At 58.9% G+C, this 24,679-nt stretch overlaps 1 protein-coding gene across 1 annotated transcript; it reads left to right on the top strand.

The window, feature by feature from the left end:
• Window positions 1-19,704: 19,704 nt before the first annotated feature.
• LINGO3 (leucine rich repeat and Ig domain containing 3) lies at window positions 19,705-21,803 on the top strand. Its single transcript, XM_002828406.6, has one exon. The coding sequence runs from the start codon at window positions 19,798-19,800 to the stop codon at window positions 21,574-21,576; it is 1,779 nt and encodes a 592-aa protein (XP_002828452.1). The 5' UTR covers window positions 19,705-19,797; the 3' UTR covers window positions 21,577-21,803.
• Window positions 21,804-24,679: the final 2,876 nt, after the last annotated feature.

The raw sequence follows: 24,679 nt of genomic DNA, 5'->3' as shown, positions 1-24,679 counted from the left end.
TGTCTCTTAAAAAAATAACAATAATAACTAATCCCTCATCACTTTGGGGAGGATTAAATGGACACATAATATTACAAGACTGGGCTGGGCACAGTGGCTCACACCCGTAATACCAGCATTTGGGGAGGCCAAGGAGAGAAGATCACTTTAGGCCAGGAGTTCAAGACCAGCTTGGGCAACTTAGTGAGACCCCATCTCTACAAAAAATTAAAAAATTAGCCAGGTGTGTTGCCACTCACTTGTAGTCCCAGCTTCTCGGGAGGCTGAGGTAGGAGGATCACTTGAGCCCAGGGGGTTCAAGGTTGCAGTGAGCTATGACTGCACCACTGCACTCCAGCCTGGGTGACAGAGCGAAACCCTGTCTTAAAAAAGGCTGGGGCCGGGCTCGGTGGCTCACGCCTGTAATCCCAGCACTTTGGGAGGCCGAGGCGGGTGGATCACAAGGTCAGCAGATCGAGACCAACCTGGCTAACACGGTGAAACCCGTCTCTACTAAAAATACAAAAAATATAAGTCGGGCCTGGTGGCGGGCGCCTGTGGTCCCAGCTACTCGGGAGGCTGAGGCAGGAGAATGGCGTGAACCCGGGGGGTGGGGCTTGCAGTGAGCCGAGATCACGCCACTGCACTCCAGCCTGGGTGACCGACAGGGTTAGACTCCATCTCAAAAAAAAAAAAAAAGAAGAGAGGGTAGAGCTTGCACTGTACACATCAGCAAATTACAAGACATCTTAGCAGGCACGTGCCACGCAGGGAGAGATGGAAGGTCGGGGAGGAGACGCGAGTGAAGAGGGGGGAAGGGGCAGGGGAGAGGCAGAGGTCTGGGGGAAGGGCGTTCTAGGCAGAGGGAGCAGCCCATGCTAAGGCCCTGCGGTAGGAGCCTGGCCCAATCTCAACCCCCAAGGGCTCGGGAGCACTGGCCACATACCGGGCAGAACCACTGCAGAGTCTCTGCAGCCCCGGGAGAAGATGGGAACTGTTCTCATCTCCATTTTGCAGAGGTGGAGACCGAGGCTAGAGGGACATTCCCCACGGTTACACAGGCAGGGCCTAGACTGGACCCCAGCTGGCATCCCTCACCCTCCAGGACTCATAGCAAGCATCTCCTCCTCCGGGAAGCCTCCCTGACCCCTGGCTTCGGTCCGGGACCCGGTGTCACTACTGCCTCTTCCACGCCGCTTTGTGACGATTTCATATTTCAGGCATCTGCTCCCTCTGTCCGAAGAAATCCCCCTTGAGGCTGGAAGCGTCTCCTCCCTCCAGCCCTTCGCCTGGTAGACAGTAGGTGCTCAATGAACACCTTCCTCCAAGAGCCCTGAGAGCCAGCTATCAGGAGTGTCACTTTACAGAGAGAGAAACAGGATCAGAGAGAGAAGGAGACCTCCCCCACCGGGGTCACACAGCACAGCAGCCCAGGGCCAGCTGGTGGGGAGAGCACGGGGGTCACGAAGTCCTTCTGGACCTCTCTGGGGCCAGGAAGTGAACCATACCCGCCCCCCACAGCATCCTGTGGGGGGCCTGGCCTGCAGCCTCCAGGGATGCGGTTTCTGGGCCTCCAGCCAACGCGACAGTCTGGGAACAGAGCCTGCTTGAGTCACAGGTGGCTGCGTGAATGCCAGGCCACTGCCAAAGCCACTGGGAGTACACAGCGGGTAGGGAGGACTGCAGGGTGGGTGAAGGGGGCAGACGAGCAAGGTTACACACACAGGCTCCCGAGGCCCCCTTCTCGCCCCTCACTTGGGACAAATGGCATCTCCCAGCCTCGACTTGCTCATCTGTGAGACGGGGAGGCTAAATGTGGCTTTTAGAAGATACGGTGAGGGGCCGGGCATAGTAGCTCACGTCTGTAATCCCAGCACTTTGGGAGGCCAAGGCGGGTGGATCACCTGAGGGCAGGAGTTTGAGACCAGCCTGGCCAACATGGTGAAACCCCATCTCTCCTAAAAATACAAAAATTAGCCGGGCGTGGTGGTGGGCGCCTGTAATCCCAGCTCCTTGGGAGGCTGAGACAGGAGAATCGCCTGAACCCGGGAGGTGGAGGTTGCAGTGAGCCAAGATTGCGCCACTGCACTCCAGCATGGGTGACAAGAGCAAAACTCCATCTCAAAAAAAAAACAAAAAACAAAAGACAAAAAAAAAAGGTAAAAAACTTTCCACGAGCACTTGGTGGTGTGTGCGCTGCCGTATGCTGGGTGGAAGGCACATTGGGGAACAAGCCCATTAGACAAACTGAGAGGCTCCAAGCTGCTCCACGGAGGGACGGAGAGAAAGGCCGTCCAAGCTGGGCACAGCAAAGGCAAAGGCCTGGGACGGGAGGGACTTGGCCTGTTTGAGGAAGGCTGAGGGGGTGGAGCCCGGGAAAGAGTGAGTGAGGACAGGCCAGGGGGAAGGAGGTCGTGCGGCAGACCAAACAGTGCAGGCGGCCAGGCGGTGGCTCACACCTGTCATCCCAGCACTTTGGGAGGCCGAGGTGGGTGGATCACTTGAGGTCAGGAGTTTGAGACCAGCCCGGCCAACATGCTGAAAACCCATCTCTACTAAAAACACAAAAATTAGCCGTGCGTGGTGGCGGGTGCCTGTAATCCCAGCTACTTGGGAGGCTGAGGCAGGAGAATCGCTTGAACCCAGGAGGGGGAGGTTGCAGTGAGCCAAGATGGCACCGCTGTACTCCAGCCTGGGCAACAAAGCAAGACTCTATCTCAAAAAAGAAAGAAAGAAAGAACGAAAGAAAGAAATTCCAGCGTAGGTGGGGTGCAGACGGGACCCTCACGGCAATAGGGAACCATGGCAGGTTCTGGACCTCAGTGGCTAAGCTTCCTCTGAGGGGCTTCCTCTGAGAGCCACATAAAGAATGGGCCTGGAGGGCTGTGGCAGGTGTCCAGGTGCAGATGGTGGCGGCCTGGAATAGGGGTGGGGGACGGGGGTCAGAGGAGGAGATGGTAGCTTCCAGAAGGTTCCACATGGAACAACCTGCTGCACTTGGGGTGCCCCTGCGTTTATTGCACGGCCGTCTCCGCAGGCTCACCCAGGCCGTGGGGACAGGAGGTCCTCGGACACGAAGCGCCCGGGATGCGCACGGAGGGGTTATGCACCCGCCCTCCCAGTGTCCCCGCACCTGCGCCCACGTGGCCTCGCACACCTGCGGCCCCAGCCGCCGCGCACGCGGCCCAGCGCAGCCCCCGCGCGCCCCCGCCGGGCGCGCCGAGGAGACCGGCTGGCGGGTGCGCGCGGCGGTGGCGCGCACGGCGGAGCCCGGGAGGCGGCGGCGGCGGCGGCTGCTCGTGTCGGCTCCGGGCGGTCCCCGCGCCGCAGCCCGCGCCGTGTCCGCGGCGGAGCCGCCCAGGTGAGTGGCCGCGCCGGGGCCCGGCGTGGGGCGCGCCCGCAGGCCTGGGGACCCCGCACCTGCACCCTGCGCCCCTGCCGCCCAAAGCCCCCAACCCGCGACCCCATCCTCAGCCGGGGGAAATTGCCCCGCGCACCCCTCCCGGGCTCATCGCTCCTTGCCAGGCCCCCGACGCTCCCCCTGGAAACTTTGGGGGCGAACTCCCCACCCTGGGGTCCCCCCGCCCCTCCCCTGGGGCGCCAAGGAGCGGGGAACCTGGTGGGCATCTCCCCGGGGCAGTGGGGACGCTGGGAGGATGCGCTCCTCTCCAGGAGGAGATGAAGGGGGGACTGGTTGGGTCTGGGGTGTGGGGAACGTCCGAATAGAGCCTGCAGCCCGTGCCTTCCTGCCCTGTCTCCCCCGAGCCGGGTCTGGTCCAGCCTGGGGGTGCGGAGCTGGAAGACGCACAGGGTATCTGGGGTCCACACCGGAGCCTGCTCCATCCCTGGAGCTGACGGCCCGGCCTGGCGGGGAGGGACCTGGGGGCATAGGGCTGAGTCCCCTGCTCTGGGGGCGTCTGAATAGCACCAGAAATGGTGGGACTTCTCTCTGTACCCTGAGGCTGGGCCTGGGTGCCCCCACTTCCCGGGCCTCTGGGGCCTGGCCAGGGGAGGCCCTGAGCCCCATTCAACAAGTTTGGGGGAGCAGCACCTCGTGCCTTGGTCCGGGCACAAGAAAAGCCCCGGGTCCTTACGCTGGAGACCACCATGTAACTGGGTTTCTCAACGTGTGCTTGGGGCGCTAACGGTGCCGGTGTCCCGGCCCCCCCCCAGTTCTGAGGAGTCAGAACTTCTGAGGGGATCGGCCCCTGAAGCTGCATTTTAGCAAGCGGCCCCCGGCTAAACCATGGACGCAGCGAGGCTGCAGACACCTCCGGCGGGGGTGGGGAGCAGGCGTCTGCTGTGCAATGGTATTCGCAGAGGGACATCTGCGGCTTGGCTGGGGGGAACCTTCAGGGACAACAGAGCTGTGAGAACCAGAGCAACCCAGGAGGGCTCCCTGGAAGTGGCGTGGAGAGGATGCAGAAGGTGCGAGGTGTGAGTGGCCAGGTGGAGGACACAGGCTGGAAACAGGTTCAGGGAGGGTGGTGCTGGCTTTATCAGGAGGCTGGTGTGGGGTGGGCTGCCCGGGCATGGCCTTACCCTGGCTGCTCTCTGAGCCGAAGCAGCAGCCATCGTCGGAGACAGGATCTGAGCGGGAAGAACCCATGGGCTTCCCCTGTAGACCCAGCTCCTGTCCCCACCTGGATGATGTGGGGTGGCAGGAAGGGGGCAGCCAGGCGGTGGGATGGGGGCTTAGGAGGGTTCAACTCAGCCTTCCCTGCCTTGCCTGTCTGGTCTCCACCGGTGACTTCCGGCAAATGACATCCCCTCTCTCAGATTCACCCCACACGGGATTAAATGAGATGCTGCCCACCTCGGCTGCAGCGTGGTGCCGCCATAAAACAGATGCTCAGGTCACGATGGTTACGGCAGCAGCCCTGCCTGGCCCCGCTCAGCCTCAGCCGTCCACCCCCAGGGTAAGCCGGGACCTGAAGGTGCCTTGCTGAGTGGGAAAAGAAGGCAGTTTGATGTCTCTTCCCACAGCACTGTCATTCCTCGGCGCCCCCTGAGTCACTACCTCATCACCAGGTAGAGCCTCTCGAACAACTGTGTGAGCAAAGTTTGCCCCGGGTGGGCCCCATCAAGCCGCCCACCACCACATGTCAATCTCGGGCCTCCAAAGAGCACCCTTCACCCTCTCGGGGGGAGCTGGGATTTTGTGGGTAGGAGCTGGCGTCAGATTGAGGTTCAAATGCTGACTGTCTGCAGCTAAGTGGTGCGGTGAGCTGGGGCCCACTCTGACCCTCAGTCTCCTTCTCTCCAAAACGAACTTTATTATTCCCCCTAGTCAGGGCTGGGCTAGTGGGTGAAGTGGCTGGTGTAGACAGTGGGTGCTCCAAAACTGGTTCTAGACAGTGGGTGCTCCAAAACTGGTTCCGGATCTAGAGGCCCTGCCTGCAGAGGGCAGTCCACGGCCCCCCATGTACAGGCTGGGAAGGAAAGTGGGTCGGGAGGCCCCCAGCCCCTCGAGGGGTTGATGGGGACTAACAGCAGATGGAAGCTAATTAGGGCTTAATGAATTGTCATGGATGAAGCCCTGGGAGGGCCTGGATCTAGGACAGAGGATGCAGGGGTCCTGGGGGACTGGCAGCGTGTCCCCAAAAGCAGACCTTGGAGGGCCACGTGCTGTGAGGGGCTGGGCCCCCTCCTCCCATATCTGTCTTAGAAGCTCAAATGGGGGTCGCATCCAGAGCACACGCCCCTTACTCCAACCGCCCCGGTTGTGGTGGGGGGCAGAGGGAGGGAGATGGAGGTCACTGTGGGCCTGGGGACAGAGGGGGCCGCTACCACACTTCTCACCCCTGCCCCCTCTGGGTTTGGCCGGCCTCTAGGAGAGCCTTTCCCAAGGGAGATGTCAGCATCCCTTGCCCTGGGCGGGGACTGGAGGGAGGATGTGTTTGAGGTAACCTTGCAAGAGGGCCGAGGGGAAGAGCCCTGCTCAGAATAGAGGAGGCGGATTGGAAGGGCTGGGGGCTTAGCCAGGAGCTGAGGGAGGGAGCTGCCCACACCACCAAGCACCAAGCGGGTAAGGCCACCTCTGTTCTAGGGAGGGACCCCGGCCACTCACAGCCACACTCTGCCTTCTCCTTGAGCTAAGAGCTTCCAGGACCATTAGTCCAGGATCCATATCTAAGGACAGCTGGGGGTACAGGGAAGAAAGGCCTCCATTGCCCAGGTCCTGCCATGGGGGACAGTTTTGGGGAGGGGGTCCTCAAGGCCGGTGCCTGCACCGTGGTTGATGCAGATCTCAGACCCCAAGAAGAGGTCAATGTCCCCTGCCTTCCACACCCCAGAAGGCAGGTGCACAGATCCGGGAGGCCTCGAGCGACCTCCCTCTTCAAGACTGCAATGACCCCGATGAGTTCTGGCTGCTGTGACAGCAGTGACTGGGAACCACACACATTTATTATCGCATCGTTCTGGAGGCCAGAGTCCAAAATGGGCCTCACTGGCGTAAAACCAGGGCATGAGGCCGGGTGTGGTGGCTCACGCCTGTAATCCCAGCACTTTGGAAGGCCGAGGCAGGCAGATCCCTGGAGGTCAGGAGTTCGAGACCAGCCTGGCCAACACGGTGAAACCCCATCTCTACTAAAAATACAAAAAATTAGCCAGACGTGGTGGCTCGTGCCTGTAGTTCCAGCTACTCGGGAGGCTGAGACAGGAGAATCACTTGAACCTGGGAGGCAGAGGTTGCAGTGAGCCAAGATTGCACCAGCCTGGGTGACAGAGCGAGACTCTGTCTCAAAAAAAAAAAAAAAAAAAAAACAGGACATGGCCAAGGCTTGGCCCTCCTGCGCATTCCAGGCGAAACTCCGGTTCCCACCTTTCCCATTGCCCAGAGGCACCCACATCCCTTGGCTCAGGGCCCCACCCTCTCCCCTTATGGCCTCAGTGCAGCCTCTTCCAGTCTCTGACTTTCACCCTCCCGCCTCCTCTGGTGAGGACCCTGTGAGGATGCTGGGCCTCCGGATGATCCGGGATGATCTCCTGATCTCACAATTCTTACTTAATCCCATCTGCAGAGGCCCTTTTTCCATGTAAGGTGGCTTTATCTGCAGTTCCGGGGATTAGAACGGACTGGCTGTGGGGAGGCCTTCATTCTGCCAACCCCATTCTGCCAACCCCAGGCCCCCCTTCCCTGTTTATTTTTTCCCATACCATGGCCCACCATGTGACAGTCGGCTTTACTTGTTTCTTCTGTTTCTTGCCCATAGACAGAAAGCAGGGATTTGTCTGTTTTGTTCACTGCTGTTTCTCTTAAAACCAGTGCCTGGCACACAGGCATTGTTTTTAAGTGCTTGTTGAATGAATGAATGATCGAATGAATGAATGCTTGTTGAATGAATGAATGAATGTTTGTTGAATGAATGCTTGTTGAATGAATGAATGCTTGTTGAATGAATGAATGAGGTGAACACATGGCCAGGAGCAGACCAGGGCCTAGGACTCTGGGCTCCTGACCCCAGCCGGCACCCAGTGGAGACTTCCCCGGAAGGAACCTCCTTGCCTGACTTCTCACTCGCTCAGCCCAGGGAGGTGACTGGGAACCCTGAAGTTCCCTTTTGCAGAAGAGGAAACTGAGGCTCAGAGACTTCGATGTCTCTGCCCAAGGCGGTCAGTGGCCGATTCAGGTGAGGACCCATGAGTTCTTGTCCTGGCTCTGGAGTGGACAAGGGGCCATTGATTCAGCACCTCGTGTTCACTTCAGCCTCCCCATGCTCCGTCATTGGCCACAGCTCTGCGTGTGGGTGACGGGGTGGAGAGGGAGATAATAGTGCCCTGCTCTCTGGAGATGGAGGTGCAGCCGAGAGTCAAGACTTTCCAGGTTTGGGTGAGGCAGGGCGACCTGGGGTCAGACCACGCAGAGCAGGACGCGCCTTCCAACTGCAACCCAGATCTCGCCATGCTCTTGCTCCATAACCTCCCATGGCTCCCCATTGCCTGTGGACGCAAGTCCAGACACCTCCCTGGGGGTTCAGTGCCCCGTGTGGTTTTGCCGTTGCCAGCCAGGGCTCCCATCCCACCAAGCACAGACACACCCCCGGCCACCATCGCCCCTCCCCTAGCTGTACCCTGCTGACCCCGGCTCCCCATCCAGGTCTCAGCTCAGACAGGGTCTTCCCTGGGCCCCTCGAACACAGCCACAGCCGGGAACAGACCCCCCCCCCCCCGCGCCCACAGCTCCCTGCTAGCTCCGCTCCTCAGCGCTTTTTTCAGACGATCTGCTCATTAGCTGGGCTGCACGATGCTCACCTGTTTGTGCCCCCAACTTGACGCTGGGGGAAAGACGCCAGTCCCTGGGGGCCACAGCCGGTCCGATTGCATTGATGCGAGATATCCAGACAGGCCAATTCGCAGAGACAGGAAGCAGATGCGTGGGGGCCCGGGCTGGGGAGGGGCTGGGAGTGACTGCTGAAGGGGACGGGGCTTCCTTTGGGGGGTGATGGAATGTTCTGGAACTAGAGGTGCCGGCGGACTATCTGTGAATGTGCTAGAAGGCGTTGAATGGAACATTTGTAACAGGGCGTGGATGCGCCGCGCACAGGCTGTGGTGCTGCGGGCGTCTGCGTGGAAGCCGCTGTGCCTCCAGCACCCGCGCAGCGCCAGGCACATGCTGGGGCTTAGAAGGAGGACGGGAGTCCTGGGGTGCGATCGCATGGCGGGGGCCAGCACACGGACCACCCCCACCTGTTCAGGACAGACCCCCACTCCCGTCCACCACCGCCAACGCCGTCCCTGCCGCCGGCCCGGCCCCCCTGCCAAAGGCCTCTGCGGCCTCAGCTGCGGCTGGTCGTGCATGGTAATGAGGCTCTGTCCTTGAAACACGAGTCCTCCCTCCACAGGGGTCGACGCCGCGCTCCCCCAGACTCCCCAGACCGGGCAGCAGAGCTCACGAGCCCACCACCAGAGCGGGGGGCCCTGCAGGGGCAGACGGGCAGTCGGGGCCTGGTGGGACGTGCCCCTTGCTGGGGAGGGGAGGCAGGAAGGTTCTCGGTCGCCAGCCCCAGCTCCAGCTTCGCGCCTGTGGACCGCGGGGCGCACAGCCGAGGAGGTGACGTCACCCGAGGACACAGCTGTTCTCACCTCCCTGATGTTTATTACCAGCTGATGCGCCGTACACTGATTTCACGGTGTCACCCACACCAGAATGTAAGCTCCTTAAGGACAGGGGGCCGGGCACGGTGGCTCAGGGCCTGTCATCCCAGCACTTTGGGAGGCTGGGGCGGGCTGATCACCTTAGGTCAGGAGTTCGAGACCATCCTGGGCAACATGGCAAAACCCTGTCTCTACTAAAAATCCAAAAATTAGCTGGGCATGGTGGCGCATGTCTGTAATCCCAGCTACTCGGGAGACTGAGGCAGGAGAATCGCCTTAACCCGGGAGGCAGAGGTTGCAGTGAGCCTAGATCGGACCATTGCACTCCAGCCTGGATGACAGAATGAGGCTGTCTCAAAAAAAAAAAAAAAAAAAAAAAAAAACCCACAGATAAATAAATAAAAATAAAAGAACAGAGACTTTCTGGCCTCTGTTCTCTGTTGTGTTTCCAGTTCATCAAAGGGCAACTGGTACATTTTCTTTTCTTTTCTTTTTTTTTTGAGATGGAGTCTGGCTCTGTTGCCCAGGCTGGAGTGCAGTGGCGCGATCTCAGCTCACTGCAACCTCCACCTTCCGGGTTCACGCCATTCTCCTGCCTCAGCCTCCCAAGTAGCTGGGACTACAGGCGCCTGCCACCATGCCCGGCTAATTTTTTGTATTTTTTAGTAGACATGGGGTTTCACCGTGTTAACCAGGATGGTCTCCATCTCTTGAACTTGTGATCCACCCGCCTTGGCCTCCCAAAGTGCTGGGATGACAGGCGTGAGCCACCGCACCCGGCCCCGGGGTGGTGTCTTGTACCTGCTTCCTGCCTGCTGTGTGGCCCTGAGCACGTTGCCGTCTGCCTCTGGGTCTCCGCCTCCCCATGTAAAACAGGCTGAATCACCCTGGCTCCTCCTGGGGCATGAACTGGAGGCGCGCTGTGTGCCAGTATCCTCTACAGCAAGGACCCACTCAGGGAGGTTCTGCCCTGCAGGGACTCTGGGCTGTGTCCAGGGACATTTGTGCCTGTCACGACTGGGAAGGGGGTGCTCCTGGCTTGGAGTGGGTAGAGGCCAGGGATGCTGCTCAGCACCCTGCAGTGCCCAAGACAGAGAATCATCCATATAAGATGTCCATGGGGCCAAGAAAGAGAGACCTGCATTAATTATTTAAAAAAAAAACAAAAAAACACTAAATCTGTCCCCTGCTCACACCAGACACCAGGATCAACTCCTCACCCGGCAGACGTTGCAAACCAGGGGTCCTCAGCTCCTGGGATTCACCTCCTCTCTCCCTCCCACTCAGGGCGCAGATTTCAACATGCGCAGCCTCCTGGGACCTCAACAGGGCTGAGGATCATGGGATGCAGAGTCTCTTGGGGGTCCGTGGAATCCCCTAACCCAGAGGGTCTCAACCAGGATGATTCTGCTCCCAGGGGACATTTGGTAATGTCTGGGGACATCCGTGGTTGTCTCGACGGGGTGTCCCTGGCATGGAGTGGGTGGAGGCCAGGGACGCTTCTCAGCACCCTGCAGTGCCCAGGACGGCCCCACCCCAGAGAACAACCAGGCCCCAATGTTCACAGAGCCCGGGGAGACCCCGGTTTGCAGGGTCTGGCCTGATCCTCCCCGCACTCCAGTTCCATTTGGCAGCTGGGGACACCGAGGCCAGAACAGGAGGAGCGCGTTGAATGTTGGGGGCGAACTGGAGCCCGGCTGGAAGGAGGGGTGTTCGGGCTGGGGAAAGGAGGCCTGGCAGTGGCGGGAGGCTCAGAGCGAGGGAGGACTCTGGCCTGTGGGAGAGGAAGGGTGGAGCTGGGGTTGGCTCCGCGTGGCCGGGGTTACGCTGGGGCTCTGTGGGTCGCCCTGGGAGAGGTCAGGGATGGGGCTGGGTCCCTGGGCTGCAGTTCAGGTGGCTGGGACACACCATCAGGAGGTATCTGTGAGCAGATGGTGTTTCCAGTCTGGGAGGACGGGAGGTAATGCCCCAGGTGGGTGGCAGCTTCCTGGGAGGGGGGTGGTCTGAGGGACCAATGAGGATGGAGATAGAGAGCCCTGAAAGTGTCACCTTCCCCCAGGACCACAGCATGAGGACAAGGGAGGGGACAGAGGCTCCTAAAGAATCAGCCTGGGGCCGGGCGCGGTGGCTCACACCTGTCATCCTAGCATCTTGGGAGGCTGAGGCAGGTGGATCACCTGAGGTCAGGAGTTCGAGACCAGCCTGGCCAACGGGGTGAAACCCCGTCTCTACTAAAAATACAAAAATTAGCCAGGTGTGGTGGCATGCACCTTTAATCCCAGCTACTCAGGAGGCTGAGGCAGGAGACTCGCTTGAACCCAGGAGGCGAAGGCTGCAGTGAGCGGAGATGGCGCCATTGCACTCTCAGCCTAGGTGACAGAGTGAGACTCCGACTCAATTAAAAAAAAAAAAAAAAGAGGCCAGGCATAGTGGTTCACGCCTGTAATCCCAGCACTTTGGGTGGCCAAGGCCGGTGGATCACAAGGTCAGGAGATTGAGACCATCCTGGCTAACACAGTGAAACCCCATCTCTACTAAAAATACAAAAAATTAGCCGGGCGTGGTGGCAGGCGCCTGTAGTCCCAGCTACTTGGGAGGCTGAGGCAGGAGAATGGCATGAACCCAGGGGGCGAAGCTTGCAGTGAGCCAAGATCGCGCCACTGCACTCCAGCCTGGGCGACAGAGCGAGACTCCATCTCAAAAAAAAAAAAAAAAAAAAAAGGCTGGGCACAGTGGCTCACGCCTGTAATCCCAGCACTTTGGGAGGCCAAGGCGGGCGGATCACCAGGTCAGGAGATCGAGACCATCATGGCTAACATGGTGAAACCCCGTCTCTACTAAAAATACAAAAAAATTAGCCAGGCATAGTGGCGGGTGCCTGTAGTCCCAGCTACTCGGGAGGCTGAGGCAGGAGAATTGCTTGAACATGGGAGGCAGAGCTTGCAGTGAGCCGAGATCGCACCACTGCACTCCAGCTTGGGCGACAGAGCGAGACTCCATTTCAAAAATAAAAAATAAGAGACCAGGGAGGACAACCAGATGCGTTCAGGGCACATGGTGAGCAGATGCAGGCCGTGCACACAGAATCGAGTCTCCCACATCCCCTCTCCAGGAACCAGTTCTTCCTCCCAAGTTGGGGAACACCAGGCCCTTAGGGGACATGTCAGAAGCCTGAGTCCAGCTGCCGGATCCCCCCTCCTGACTCCCCCGCAGCACCCTGCAGAGGAAATGACAGGGCCAGGCCATTGAGTGGGGGAGTCAGGCTTGTAAAACTAGGTCACAGCTTGAGTGGCCCCTGCTGGGCGCGAGGGATCAGCTGTCCTCTCATCCCAGGAGTAATTATAGAGCCAGAGCTTGGAGGGTGCCCTGGAGGGCTCTTGTGCCTGTGCCGTGACAGGCGAGGTCCAGAGAGGGTAGGTTTCTCAACAGAGGTCACACAGCGCATCCGAACTGAGGCCTCCCGCCAGCACTTCTGCCGCTGGATCGGTGTGACTTTGACCTAGCGATTCCAGACCTGTCATCTCTCCAGGAAACTTCCTGATTTTGCCCTTATCTGTGCTCTGTGGGAACTGCTTAAAAAAAAAAAAATTCTTGGGCCGGGCGCGGTGACTCACGCCTGTAATCCCAGCACTTTGGGAGGCCGAGGTGGGCGGATCACGAGGTCAGGAGTTCGAGACCAGCCTGACCAACATGGTGAAATCCCATCTCTACTAAAAATACAAAAATTAGCCGGACCCGATGGCGCGTGCTTGTAATCCCAGCTACTCAGGAGGCTGAGACAGCAGAATCGCTTGAACCCAGGAGGCAGAGGTTGCAGTGAGCTGAGATCACACCACTGCACTCCAGCCTGGATGACAGAGCAAGACTCTATGTTAAAAAAAAAAAAAAAAAAAAAAATTATTGGCCCAGCACAGTGGCTCATGCCTGTATTCCCAGCACCTTCGGAGGCCAAGGCAGGTGGATCACTTCAGCCCAGGAGTTCGAGACCAGCCTGGGCAATAGAGTGAGACCCTATCTCTCTCTATATTAAAATTAAAAATGAAAAAATTAACCAGGGGTGCTGGCACGTGCCTATAATCCCAGCTACTTGAGAGGCTGAGATGGGAGGATTGCTTAAGCTGGGGAGGTGGAGGCTGCAGTGAGCCGAGATCGCACCACTGCACTCCAACCTGGGCAACAGAGCAAGAACCTGTCTCTAAATAAATAAATAAATAAATAAATAAATAAATAAATAAATAAATTCCAACTTAAAAAGAAACCTCTAATTTAGAAAATGGACCAGGCCCAGTGGCTCACACCTATAATCTCAGCACTTTAGGAGGCTGAGGCAGGCAGATCACTTGAGCCCAGGAGTTTGAGACCAGCCTGGCTAACATGGTGAAACCCCATCTCTACTAAAAATACAAAAATAAGCTGGATGTGGTGGCGGGCGCCTGTAGTCCCAGCTACTCAGGAGGCTGAGGCAGGAGAATTGCTCGAAGCTGGAAGGCAAAGGCCTCCCAGGAGATCCTGCCGTTCCAGACTGGGCGACAGAGCAAGACCTTGTCTCAAAAAACAAACAGACCAGGAGCAGTGGCTCACACTGTAATTCCAGCACTTTGGGAGGCCGAGGCGGGTGGATCACCTGAGGTTAGGAGTTTGAGACCAGCCTGACTAACATGGTGAAACCCCATCGCTACTAAAAATACAAAAATTAGCTGGGCGTGGTGGCGGGCGCCTGTAATCCCAGCTACTCAGGAGGCTGAGGCAGGAGAATCACTTAAACTCAGGAGGCAGAGATTTCAGTAAGTTGAGATCGTGCCATTGTACTCCAGCCTGGATAACAAGAATGAAGCTCCGTCTCAAAAAAAAAAAAAAAAAAAAAAGCCGGGTGCGGTGGCTCATGCCTGTAATCCCAGCACTTTGGGAAGCTGAGGCAGGTGGATCACGAGGTCAGGAGATCGAGACCATCCTGGCCAACATGGTGAAATCCCGTCTCTACTAAAAATACAAAAATTAGCCGGGCGTGGTGGCGGGCGCCTGTAGTCCCAGCTCCTCAGGAGGCTGAGGCAGGAGAATGGCATGAACCCGGGAGGCGGAGGTTGCAGTGAGCAAAGATCACGACACTGCACTCCAGCCTGGGCGACAGAGTGAGACTCTGTCTCAGAAAAAAAAAAAAACGAGAGGGGAGGGAGGGTGCATGTGCCCAGGTCCTGGGGGAGCAGAGCAGGGTGAGGGGTCTGCACTGAGAGGAAGGAGCTTTTGCAGTATCTGGATGAGGCCAGGGTGGGGGTGAGGGCTGCTTGCTGCACAGTCTTGGAGGCCAACAGATGGATGTTTCTCGCCTGAGAGCTGTGGGTAGGTTTACTTTATTCTTCTTTTTTTTTTTTTTTATTTTATTTTTTTTGAGACAGAGTCTCGCTCTATCACCCAGGCTGGAGTGCAGTGGCGCGATCTCGGTTCACTGCAAGCTCCGCCTCCCGGGTTCATGCCATTCTCCTGCCTCAGTCCTGAGTACCTGGGACTACAGGCGCCCGCCACCACGCCCAGCTAATTTTTTGTGTGTTTTTTCAGTAGAGACGGGGTTTCACTGTGTTAGCCAGGATGGTCTCGATCTCCTGACCTCGTGATCCGCCCGCCTCGGCCTCCCAAAGTGCTGGGATTACAGGCGTGAGCCACCGTGCCTGGCCTATTCTTCTTTTTTAAAAACAGGGTCTTGCAGCCGGGCACAGTGGCTCACACCTGTAATCCCAGCACTTTGAGAGGCCAAGGCGGGTAGATCATTTGAAGTCAGGAGTTCGAAACCAACCTGGCCCACATGGTGAAACCCCGTCTCTACTAAAAATACAAAAATTAGCCGGGTGTGGTAGTGGGCACCTGTAACCCCAGCTACTTGGGAGGCTGAGGCAGGATAATCACCTGAACCCAGGAGGTGGAGGTTGCAGCGAGCTGAGATCATGCCATTGCATTCCAGCCCAGGTGATAAAGTGAGACCCTGTCTCAAAAAAAAAAAAAAAGAACAAAAAGACAGAGTCTCGCTCTGTTGCCCAAGCTAAAGTGCAGCGGCGTGATCTCAGCTCACTGCATCCTTAACCTCCTGGGCTCCAGTGATCCCCCACCTCGGCCTCCCAAAGTGCTGGGATGACAGGCGTGAGCCACTGCGCCCGGCCTTTGGGCTGGGATTACAGGTGTGAGCCGCCACGCCTGGGCCGTGGGCAGGTTTTCAACAGTGGTTTTGTAAACACTGTGGAGCGGACTGTAAGGGGGGAGGTGCAGGGTGGGGGGCAAATAAAAGTGCCATCACTGCCCTAGCGCTCTTGTCCCCTCCCGTGACACGGCCCCTGAGTGTGCTGTCGGCAGGGCAGCAGCTTGGGAGAGAATGACCCAGAAAAACAGTGCTGGGAGGGAGCTTCCTGGGAGGGAAGGATTGCCTTCCCTGCAACATGCCCAGGTTGGGATTAAGGACAATTCTGGGGGCGGGGACATGCCCCCTCTCTTGCTCCCTCCCTTCCTCCCTCCCTTGAGTTTCCTATGTTCCCAAGCTGGGGACAGGAGGACCAAGGCCTCCTGGGAACCAGGGGCCCCTCGCTTTTCTCTCGGTGGGACCGCATTCTCGCCTGCGACACCTTCCTTTCCACCACACTCCGTGCTGTTCCATGCGGCATGTGAACGCCCAGTTTTGGCATCTGTACGTATGTATCCGTGTCCACCTAAATCCAGAATTCAGTTTGGCGTTTCACCTTATTTTATTTATTTATTGAGGCGGAGTTTCCCCTCTTGTCGCCCAGGCTGGAGTGCAGTGGCACGATCTCGGCTCACCACCACCTCCGCCTCCCAGGTTCAAGCGATTCTCCTCCCTCAGCCTTCCAAGGAGCTGGGATTACAGGCGCCCATCACCACGCCCGGCTAATTTTTGTGTTTTTTAGTAGAGATAGGGTTTCTCCATGTTGCTCAGGCTGCTCTCGAACTCCTGACCTCAAGTGATCCACCCGCCTCAGCCTCCCGAAGTGCTGGGATGACAGGCGTGAACCACCGCACCCAGCAAGAGGAGCTTCTCTCACGGTTCTGGAGTCTGGAAGTCAAAGCTCAAGCAGGTCCAGCTTCCTTTGGGGGCTTTCGGGGAGGCCCTTTCTGACTCTTCCAGCTTCCGGTGATAGCTGGCCATCCCTGGTGTCACTTGACTTGTGGATGAATCACTCCAGTCTCTGCCTGTGTTGTGACTTGGCCTTTGCCTGTGTCTCTGGGTCCAAATTTCCCTCTTATAAGGATGCCAGTCATTGAATTAGGGCTCTCCCTGCTCCTGCGTGACCTCATCTTAATGAATTACAGCTGCAAGATACAAACCCTGTCCTCACTTACGTACGATTCATCTCTGACATTAAGCAGTCTCCCGGGGCTCCGCGTCTGTTTGCTCTCGGATTAAATTCTCGAAAGGCACTGGGGAAGCGGGAGCTGCCTTTGCAGGTATTTAGCAGATGAGGATCGACGGCCAGTGGGAACCGTGAGGAGACACACAGCCTGGTTTGGGCCAAGGGGCCTGGGGGGATGCCTAGCGGGGCTCAGCTGCTAAGATGCCAAAAATAGCCGGCTGGCTGGCGGGGGAGGCGGCCAAGCAGAAGAGGCTGGGCAATGCTGCCTGGTAGCTCTGGTTCCTTCCTCCCACTCCCTCCAACCCCACCTCCACCTGCCACCCCAGCCCCCAGAATCTGGGCTGCAGCCAAGAAGAGTTGGTAGGGGTGCAGCAGGCTCCCAGGAGAGACGGAAACAGCCCAGGAGGCACAGCCACCGGGACCCACAGAGCATTGGTGCCTGTTCCTCTGGGCCACCACGGCTCCATGCCATCTGCCCCCCACCCAGAGGCCCCTCCTAACCCAGCTCCCCGCCCCCCTCCACTCTCTCCCTTAGCTTCACCAGACTCCCGCCACACCTCGGGGCCTTTGTAGTGGCTGTTCCCCCAGCCCACACACCCTTCCTCCAGAAAACCACGGGCTCTGTTCTGTTCAATTTTTGGTTCGGCCTGTTTCCTGCCAGAACAAGGTGCCACAAACCCCGGGGGGTTTAAAACAACCGAAATATATGTCTTCCCAGCTCTGGAGGCGGAAGTCCAAAATTAAGGTGTCCGCAGGGCCAGGGGCCCTCTGGAAGCTCCTGGGGCGCGTCCTTCCTGCCTCTCCCAGCTTCCTGGGGCTCTCAGCAATCCCTGGCTTGTGGCTGTGTCACCCTAGCCTCTGCCTCCGTCTTCACACGGCTATTTCCCCTGTATGGGGCTAGGTGTGTGTCCAAGTCTCCCTCTTGTAGTAAGGACAGGAGTCGTTGGAAAAGGCTCACTGTAATCCACCGCAGTGTCATCTAACCCTGAGCACATCTGTAAAGACCCTGATTCCAAATGAGGTCCCATGAACAGCAGGCACAAGAGGGCAGGACGTGAACATACCTTTTTTTTTTCCTTGAGACAGTCTCACTCTGTTGCCCAGTGGCTAGAGTGCAGTGGCGCGATCACAGCTCACTGAAGCCTCAACTCCTGGGATCAAGCGATCCTCCCACCCCAGGCTCCCCTAGTTAGGACTATAGATGCACACCACCATGCCAGGCTAATTTTTGTATTTTTAGTTGAGACGGGGTTTCCCCATGTTGCCCAGGCTGGTCTTGAACTCCTGACCTCAGGTGATCTACCCGCCTCGGCCTCCCAAAATGCTGGATTTACAGGCGTGAGCCACCACGCCCAGCCTTGAACATTTGTGGGAACACAGTTCCACCTACAACAGGGTCTGAGATCGAATGTCATCTCCCTGTCTGTGGATGGGCCTGTCCTGGACATTTCATAGAAATGAGATCACACGGACGGGCACAGTGGCTCACACCTGTAATCCCAGCACTTTGGGAGGTCAAGGCGGGTGGATCACCTAAGGTCAGGAGTTCAAGACCAACCTGGCCAACATGGTGAAACCCCATCTCTACTAAAACTACAAAAATTAGCTGGGCATGGTGGCAGGTGCCTGTAATCCCAGCTACTCAGGAGGCTGAGGCAGGAGAATCACCGAAACCCTGGGGAGGGGGAGCTTGCAGGGAGCCAAGATTGCGCCACTGCACTCCAGCCTGGGCCACAGAGTGAGACTCTGTCTCAAAAAAAAAACACAAAAAAAAGGCCTGGCGCGGTGACTCACTCCTGTAATCCCAGCACTTTGGGAGGCCGAGGCGGGCAGATCACCAGGTCAGGAGATCAAGACCATCCTGGCTAACACGGTGAAACCCCGTCTGTACTAAAAACACAAAAAATTAGCCAGGCGTGGTGGCAGGCGCCTGTAGTCCCAGCTACTCAGGAGGCTGAGGGAGGAGAATGGCGTGAACCCAGGAGGTGGAGCTTGCAGTGAGCCGAGATCGCGCCACTGCACTCCAGCCTGGGCGACAGAGCAAGACTCCGTCTCAAAAAAAAAAAGAAAGACATGGGATCACACAGTGTGGCCTTTTGTGTTGTGTCTCTCACTGAGCATGGCGTCCTCAAGGTGCATCCCCGCTGTGGCCTGGGTCAGAGCCTCGCTCCTTTTCATGGCTGAGTTGTGTTCGTGTGTGGGTGGCTGCACGGTGCTGAACCATCCATTCCTTGGTGCACATTCCAGCCTTTTCCACTGTTTGGCTGTTACAGATGTGGCTGTGAATGTTCCCAGGTTTTCCGTGCACTGTGTGTTCCATTCTCTTATGCAAAGACACCCAGGAGCGGGTGGGCACGGTGGCTCACACCTGTAATCCCAGCACTTTGGGAGGCCGAGGCAGGTGGATCACCTGAGGTCAGGAGTTTGAGACCAACCTGGCCAATATGGTAAAACCCCGTCTCTACTAAAAATACAAAAATTAGCCGGACGTGGTGGCGGGCGCCTGTAATCCCAGCTACTCGGGAGGCTGAGGCAGAATTGCTTGAACCGGGGAGGCGGAGGTTTCAGTGAGCCGAGATCAAGCCACTGCACTCCAGCCTGGATGACAGAGTGAGAGTCCATCTCAAACAAACAAACAAACAAACACAAACAAAACAAAACAAAAAAACCCAGGAGATTGGAATTGCAGCCACACGGCGGATCAATGCTGCTTTTTTTTTTTTTTTTTTTAAGACAGGGTCTTGCTGTGTCTCCCAGGCTGGAGTGCAGTGGCACGATCACAGCTCACTGCGGCCTCAACCCCCTGGGCTCAAGCAATCCTCCTGGCTCAGCCTCCTGAGTAGCTGGGACCACAGGTGCAGGCCACCATGCCTGGGTAAACTTTTTAATATTTCACAATTACTTGCAAACCAGCTAATTTTTATTTATTCATTTATTTTGTAGAGACAGGGGTCTCACCGTGTTGCCCAGGCTGGAGTGCAGTGGCACAAGCATAGCTCACTGCAGCCTCCACCTCCTGGGCTCAAGCAATCCTCCTGCCTCAGCCTCCTGAGTAGCTGGGACCACAGGCCTACACCACCACATGCGGCTCATCTTTTATTTTTTTGTAGAGATGGGAGTCTTGCTATGTTGTGCAGGCTGGTCTCGAACTCTTGAATTCAAGCAATTCTCCCATCTCAGTCTCCCAAAATGCTGGGCTTACAGGAGCGAGCCGCCGTGCTGGGACGGGTTAGGGGCGGGCTGGGGGCAGAGGCGCCTCGGAGGGGGGCTCGGTGCTAACGCTGCTAACGCTGCTAACGCTGCCCGCTCCCCGCCCGCCCGCAGGTGCGCAGGAGGATGGTGGCGCGGCCCTAGGCCCACGCTCCGCACCATGACCTGCTGGCTGTGCGTCCTGAGCCTGCCCCTGCTCCTGCTGCCCGCGGCGCCGCCCCCGGCTGGAGGCTGCCCGGCCCGCTGCGAGTGCACCGCGCAGAACCGCGCCGTGGCCTGCACGCGCCGCCGCCTGACCGCCGTGCCCGACGGCATCCCGGCCGAGACTCGCCTGCTGGAGCTCAGCCGCAACCGCATCCGCTGCCTGAACCCGGGCGACCTGGCCGCGCTGCCCGAGCTGGAGGAGCTGGACCTGAGCGAGAACGCCATCGCGCACGTGGAGCCCGGCGCCTTCGCCAACCTGCCGCGCCTGCGCGTCCTGCGTCTCCGTGGCAACCAGCTGAAGCTCATCCCGCCCGGGGTCTTCACGCGCCTGGACAACCTCACGCTGCTGGACCTGAGCGAGAACAAGCTGGTAATCCTGCTGGACTACACTTTCCAGGACCTGCACAGCCTTCGCCGGCTGGAGGTGGGCGACAACGACCTGGTGTTCATCTCGCGCCGCGCCTTCGCGGGGCTGCTGGCCCTGGAGGAGCTGACCCTGGAGCGCTGCAACCTCACGGCTCTGTCCGGGGAGTCGCTGGGCCATCTGCGCGGCCTGGGCGCCCTGCGGCTGCGCCACCTGGCCATCGCCGCCCTGGAGGACCAGAACTTCCGCAGGCTGCCCGGGCTGCTGCACCTGGAGATTGACAACTGGCCGCTGCTGGAGGAGGTGGCGGCTGGCAGCCTGCGGGGCCTGAACCTGACCTCGCTGTCGGTCACCCACACCAACATCACCGCCGTGCCGGCCGCCGCGCTGCGGCACCAGGCGCACCTCACCTGCCTCAATCTGTCGCACAACCCCATCAGCACGGTGCCGCGGGGGTCGTTCCGGGACCTGGTCCGCCTGCGCGAGCTGCACCTGGCCGGGGCCCTGCTGGCTGTGGTGGAGCCGCAGGCCTTCTTGGGCCTGCGCCAGATCCGCCTGCTCAACCTCTCCAACAACCTGCTCTCCACGTTGGAGGAGAGCACCTTCCACTCGGTGAACACGCTAGAGACGCTGCGCGTGGACGGGAACCCGCTGGCCTGCGACTGTCGCCTGCTGTGGATCGTGCAGCGTCGCAAGACCCTCAACTTCGACGGGCGGCTGCCGGCCTGCGCCACCCCGGCCGAGGTGCGCGGCGACGCGCTGCGAAACCTGCCGGACTCCGTGCTGTTCGAGTACTTTGTGTGCCGCAAACCCAAGATCCGGGAGCGGCGGCTGCAGCGCGTCACGGCCACCGCGGGCGAAGACGTCCGCTTCCTCTGCCGCGCCGAGGGCGAACCGGCGCCCACCGTGGCCTGGGTGACCCCCCAGCACCGGCCGGTGACGGCCACCAGCGCGGGCCGGGCGCGCGTGCTCCCCGGGGGGACGCTGGAGATCCAGGACGCGCGGCCGCAGGACAGCGGCACCTACACGTGCGTGGCCAGCAACGCGGGCGGCAACGACACCTACTTCGCCACGCTGACCGTGCGCCCCGAGCCGGCCGCCAACCGGACCCCGGGCGAGGCCCACAACGAGACGCTGGCGGCCCTGCGCGCGCCGCTGGACCTCACCACCATCCTGGTGTCCACCGCCATGGGCTGCATCACCTTCCTGGGCGTGGTCCTCTTCTGCTTCGTGCTGCTGTTCGTGTGGAGCCGCGGCCGCGGGCAGCACAAGAACAACTTCTCGGTGGAGTACTCCTTCCGCAAGGTGGATGGGCCGGCCGCCGCGGCGGGCCAGGGGGGCGCGCGCAAGTTCAACATGAAGATGATCTGAGGGGTCCCCAGGGGCGGACCCTCCCCTCCCCTCTCCTCCCCCGCGGGCCGGCCGCTCGCGTGTCCACCTATGCATTTTCCGGAGGGGAAGGGGGAGGCTGCACGGCGCTCCCCAGGCAGAACTTCCCCTTTTTTTGTAGACGCCCAACCGCAGGACTGTTTTTCATCAGCATGCGTCTTTTTGCAGTTTCTCAAGCGTTTTCTAAAGATTTCAACCCGTCTTCCTGTCCCTGCTATGGTGACTGAGCTGGGGGGTGGGGGTGCGGGCTGCAAGGATGGGGGGATGGGCCCCCGTCTACCAACCCGGGATGGCTGGGGGCGCTCAGGGACCCCAGGATCCTCAGGGCCCGCAATTCACACCCAGGAGGCACAAGACTGCTGCCCCCAAGCCCTGGGCTTCCGCTCCCCTAGCCCTTTGTACACAGATCGCATCCGGGAGACAGTGGACACCCGGGACCCACAAAGGGCCCCACAGCCCCGAGGGGAGGGTGCGCAGAAAGTCTGCATTGCTCACAGCTGGCCATCCTACACCTCACACCCAGAGACACACTCGCACCTGGAACCCAATCACACAGGTGAAACAACCTAACACCCAGCCGACACTAAAACCAGACCCGGGCACCAGAGCTGACCACAGGGGCAGGCGGGGCTCTCGTGAGAGCAAAGCTCACACCTGGGACAGGCGCAACTCACACCCGGAACACACAGCTCACACCCAGGACACACACAGCTTACACCTGGGACACACAGCTCACACCCGGGACAGGCACAGCTCACAGCCAGGACACACAGCTCACACCTGGGACACACAGCTCACACCCGGGACACACTCAGCTCACACCCAATACAAGCACAGCTCACAGTGGAACACACAGCTCACACCCGGAACACACAGCTCACACCCGGGACACACTCAGCTCACACCCGATACAAGCACAGCTCACAGTGGAACACAGCTCACACCCAGGACACACAGCTTACACCTGGGACAGGCACAGCTCACACCCGGAACACAGCTCACACCCAGGACACACTCAGCTCACACCCGGGACACACTCAGCTCACACTGGAACACACAGCTCACACGCGGGACACACTCAGCTCACACTGGAACACACAGCTCACACCTGAGACACAGCTCACACCTGGGACAGGCAAAGCTCACACCCAGGACACACTCAGCTCACACCCGGGATATGCTCAGCTCACACCCAGAACACAGAACTCTCACCTGGGACACACACAGCTCACACCCAGCTGACACTAAAACCAGGCCCTGGGCACCAGAGCTGACCACAGAGGCAGGCCGGGCTCTCGTGAGAGCACAGCTCACACCAGGGACATGCTCAGTTCACACCTGAGACAGGCACAACTCACACCTGGGACACAGCTCACACCTGGGACACACAGCCCACCCCAGCGCCTGCTCAGCTGAGCATCTCCCAGCCGACCTCGGGGCCTGGGCTCAGGTCTTGCTGAGGACCCAGCACACGCGGTGATCACAGTCAGGCGTCCACATGCTCTGTCCTCCGTCCTCCCCACAGCCCAGCAGGGCTGTCCACAAGAAGGAGCCATTGCCTCAGCCCTCTACCTCCCTCCGCTGCCACGTGCTTCCCAGAACAGCAGGCAAGAGAGGGCCACCCCACAAGGGAGAGGTGGCCACCCTGCCCCGGCCCAGGACCATGGCTTCTGGGGTGCTGAGGGTCCTTCTAAATGGGTCTACTGGAGGGACTTTTGCCCCTAGGTACACACTGACCTCTGAGCCGGCCTCAGACAAGCCCTGAGCGTGGCTCATCGTGCCCGGCCCTGCTGACCCGTGGCTCAGGTGGGGAACGAGACCAAAGAGCACAGGGGGTTCCCGGGGGTCCCTGCTATGTGCGGTGCAGATGTAGTGACAAGAACAAGGCCGGAACAAGGGCTTCACCCTGCAGGGAGGCCTGGACCCGGGTCCTCGGGAGAAGGTGATGGAGGAACCTCGGTCTCTGCACCTGCAGAGGTGGGGCAGATCTAGGACCAAAGCTGGGGTCACAGGCCGACTGCAGCTCAGGTCAAGGAAGAGCTTCCCCGAGGTCACCGCCCTGTTACTCTGCAGATGGTGAGCTCCCTGTCATGGGGGGTAGACAAGCAGGAGCTGAGGTTTTGCAGAAGGATTCAGACACCAGACTGGGACCATAGGGACCATCTGCGACCTGGCCTCCTCACAGCCAGTTCTTGCCCCTCCCGTCCACATCCTCCAGAGGACAGTTAGGACATTGCTGGGGGCAGGGACAGGAACCATTGTTGGGCCAAAACCTCAGCCAGAAAGGGGCTTGGCTGCCAACCGAGAGGTTAGGACAGACCCTCCAGGACTTTGCAGGAAGGGCTCAAAAGCAGCTCTGCTCCTGCCCAGCTATGTGATCTCAGCTGGTGACTGAAGACCGCCTAGACCATCGGTGCCCTCATCTGTAAAATGGGTCTGAGGGTCAAACCTATTACCCTGTACTCAGAGGCCAGGCCTGCAGATGAGCTTGATGGCTTGACTTGGATCGTGGATCCCTCAAGACTGCTCTGAGATCAGCCAGAGAGAAACAGAGAGAAAGCCGGCTCAGCGCTGGAGGCTTCGAGCAAGTTTCAGAAGGAGCTGGAAGGAGACACCGGCCCGTTCTCCCTGAGCTGTGGCCGGGAGGGCCCAGGCCTGCACCACGATGTACAGATGGCCCAGGGGGCTCGACATGAGTGAGGGCTGAAGTTCCTGCAACCCCAACCGCCACCCCTGAATTGGGCAGAACCAATTTTTTTCTTAGCACCTGCCTGACTCTGGTTACCATGACAACCCCAAGGGCCCCCCAAAATTGATATCCAAGTGCCTTTAGCCTATCAAAGACAGGAGGGGGTGCGTTGTCGGCCATGTTAGGGTTCACAGAGCATCCGTATATTAGGATTTCCCAGCCCCCGGTCTCCCCACGCCATCCCAACATGAACCAAGACCCCTCAGCCCCCCACCCCTCATCCTGCTGTATTTGGTTCAAATCCAATAAAAATGGAACCGATTTAATAACAAACTTCAGATTTTGTTCTTACTCCCATGGGAGCAACACGGGGCAGGGCTGAGGGATGAGGGGCTG

This window comes from Pongo abelii, chromosome 20, assembly GCF_028885655.2.
Source record: "Pongo abelii isolate AG06213 chromosome 20, NHGRI_mPonAbe1-v2.0_pri, whole genome shotgun sequence".
Classification (NCBI taxonomy): Eukaryota; Metazoa; Chordata; class Mammalia; order Primates; family Hominidae; genus Pongo; species Pongo abelii.
This window is presented reverse-complemented; position numbering and strand designations above follow the sequence as displayed.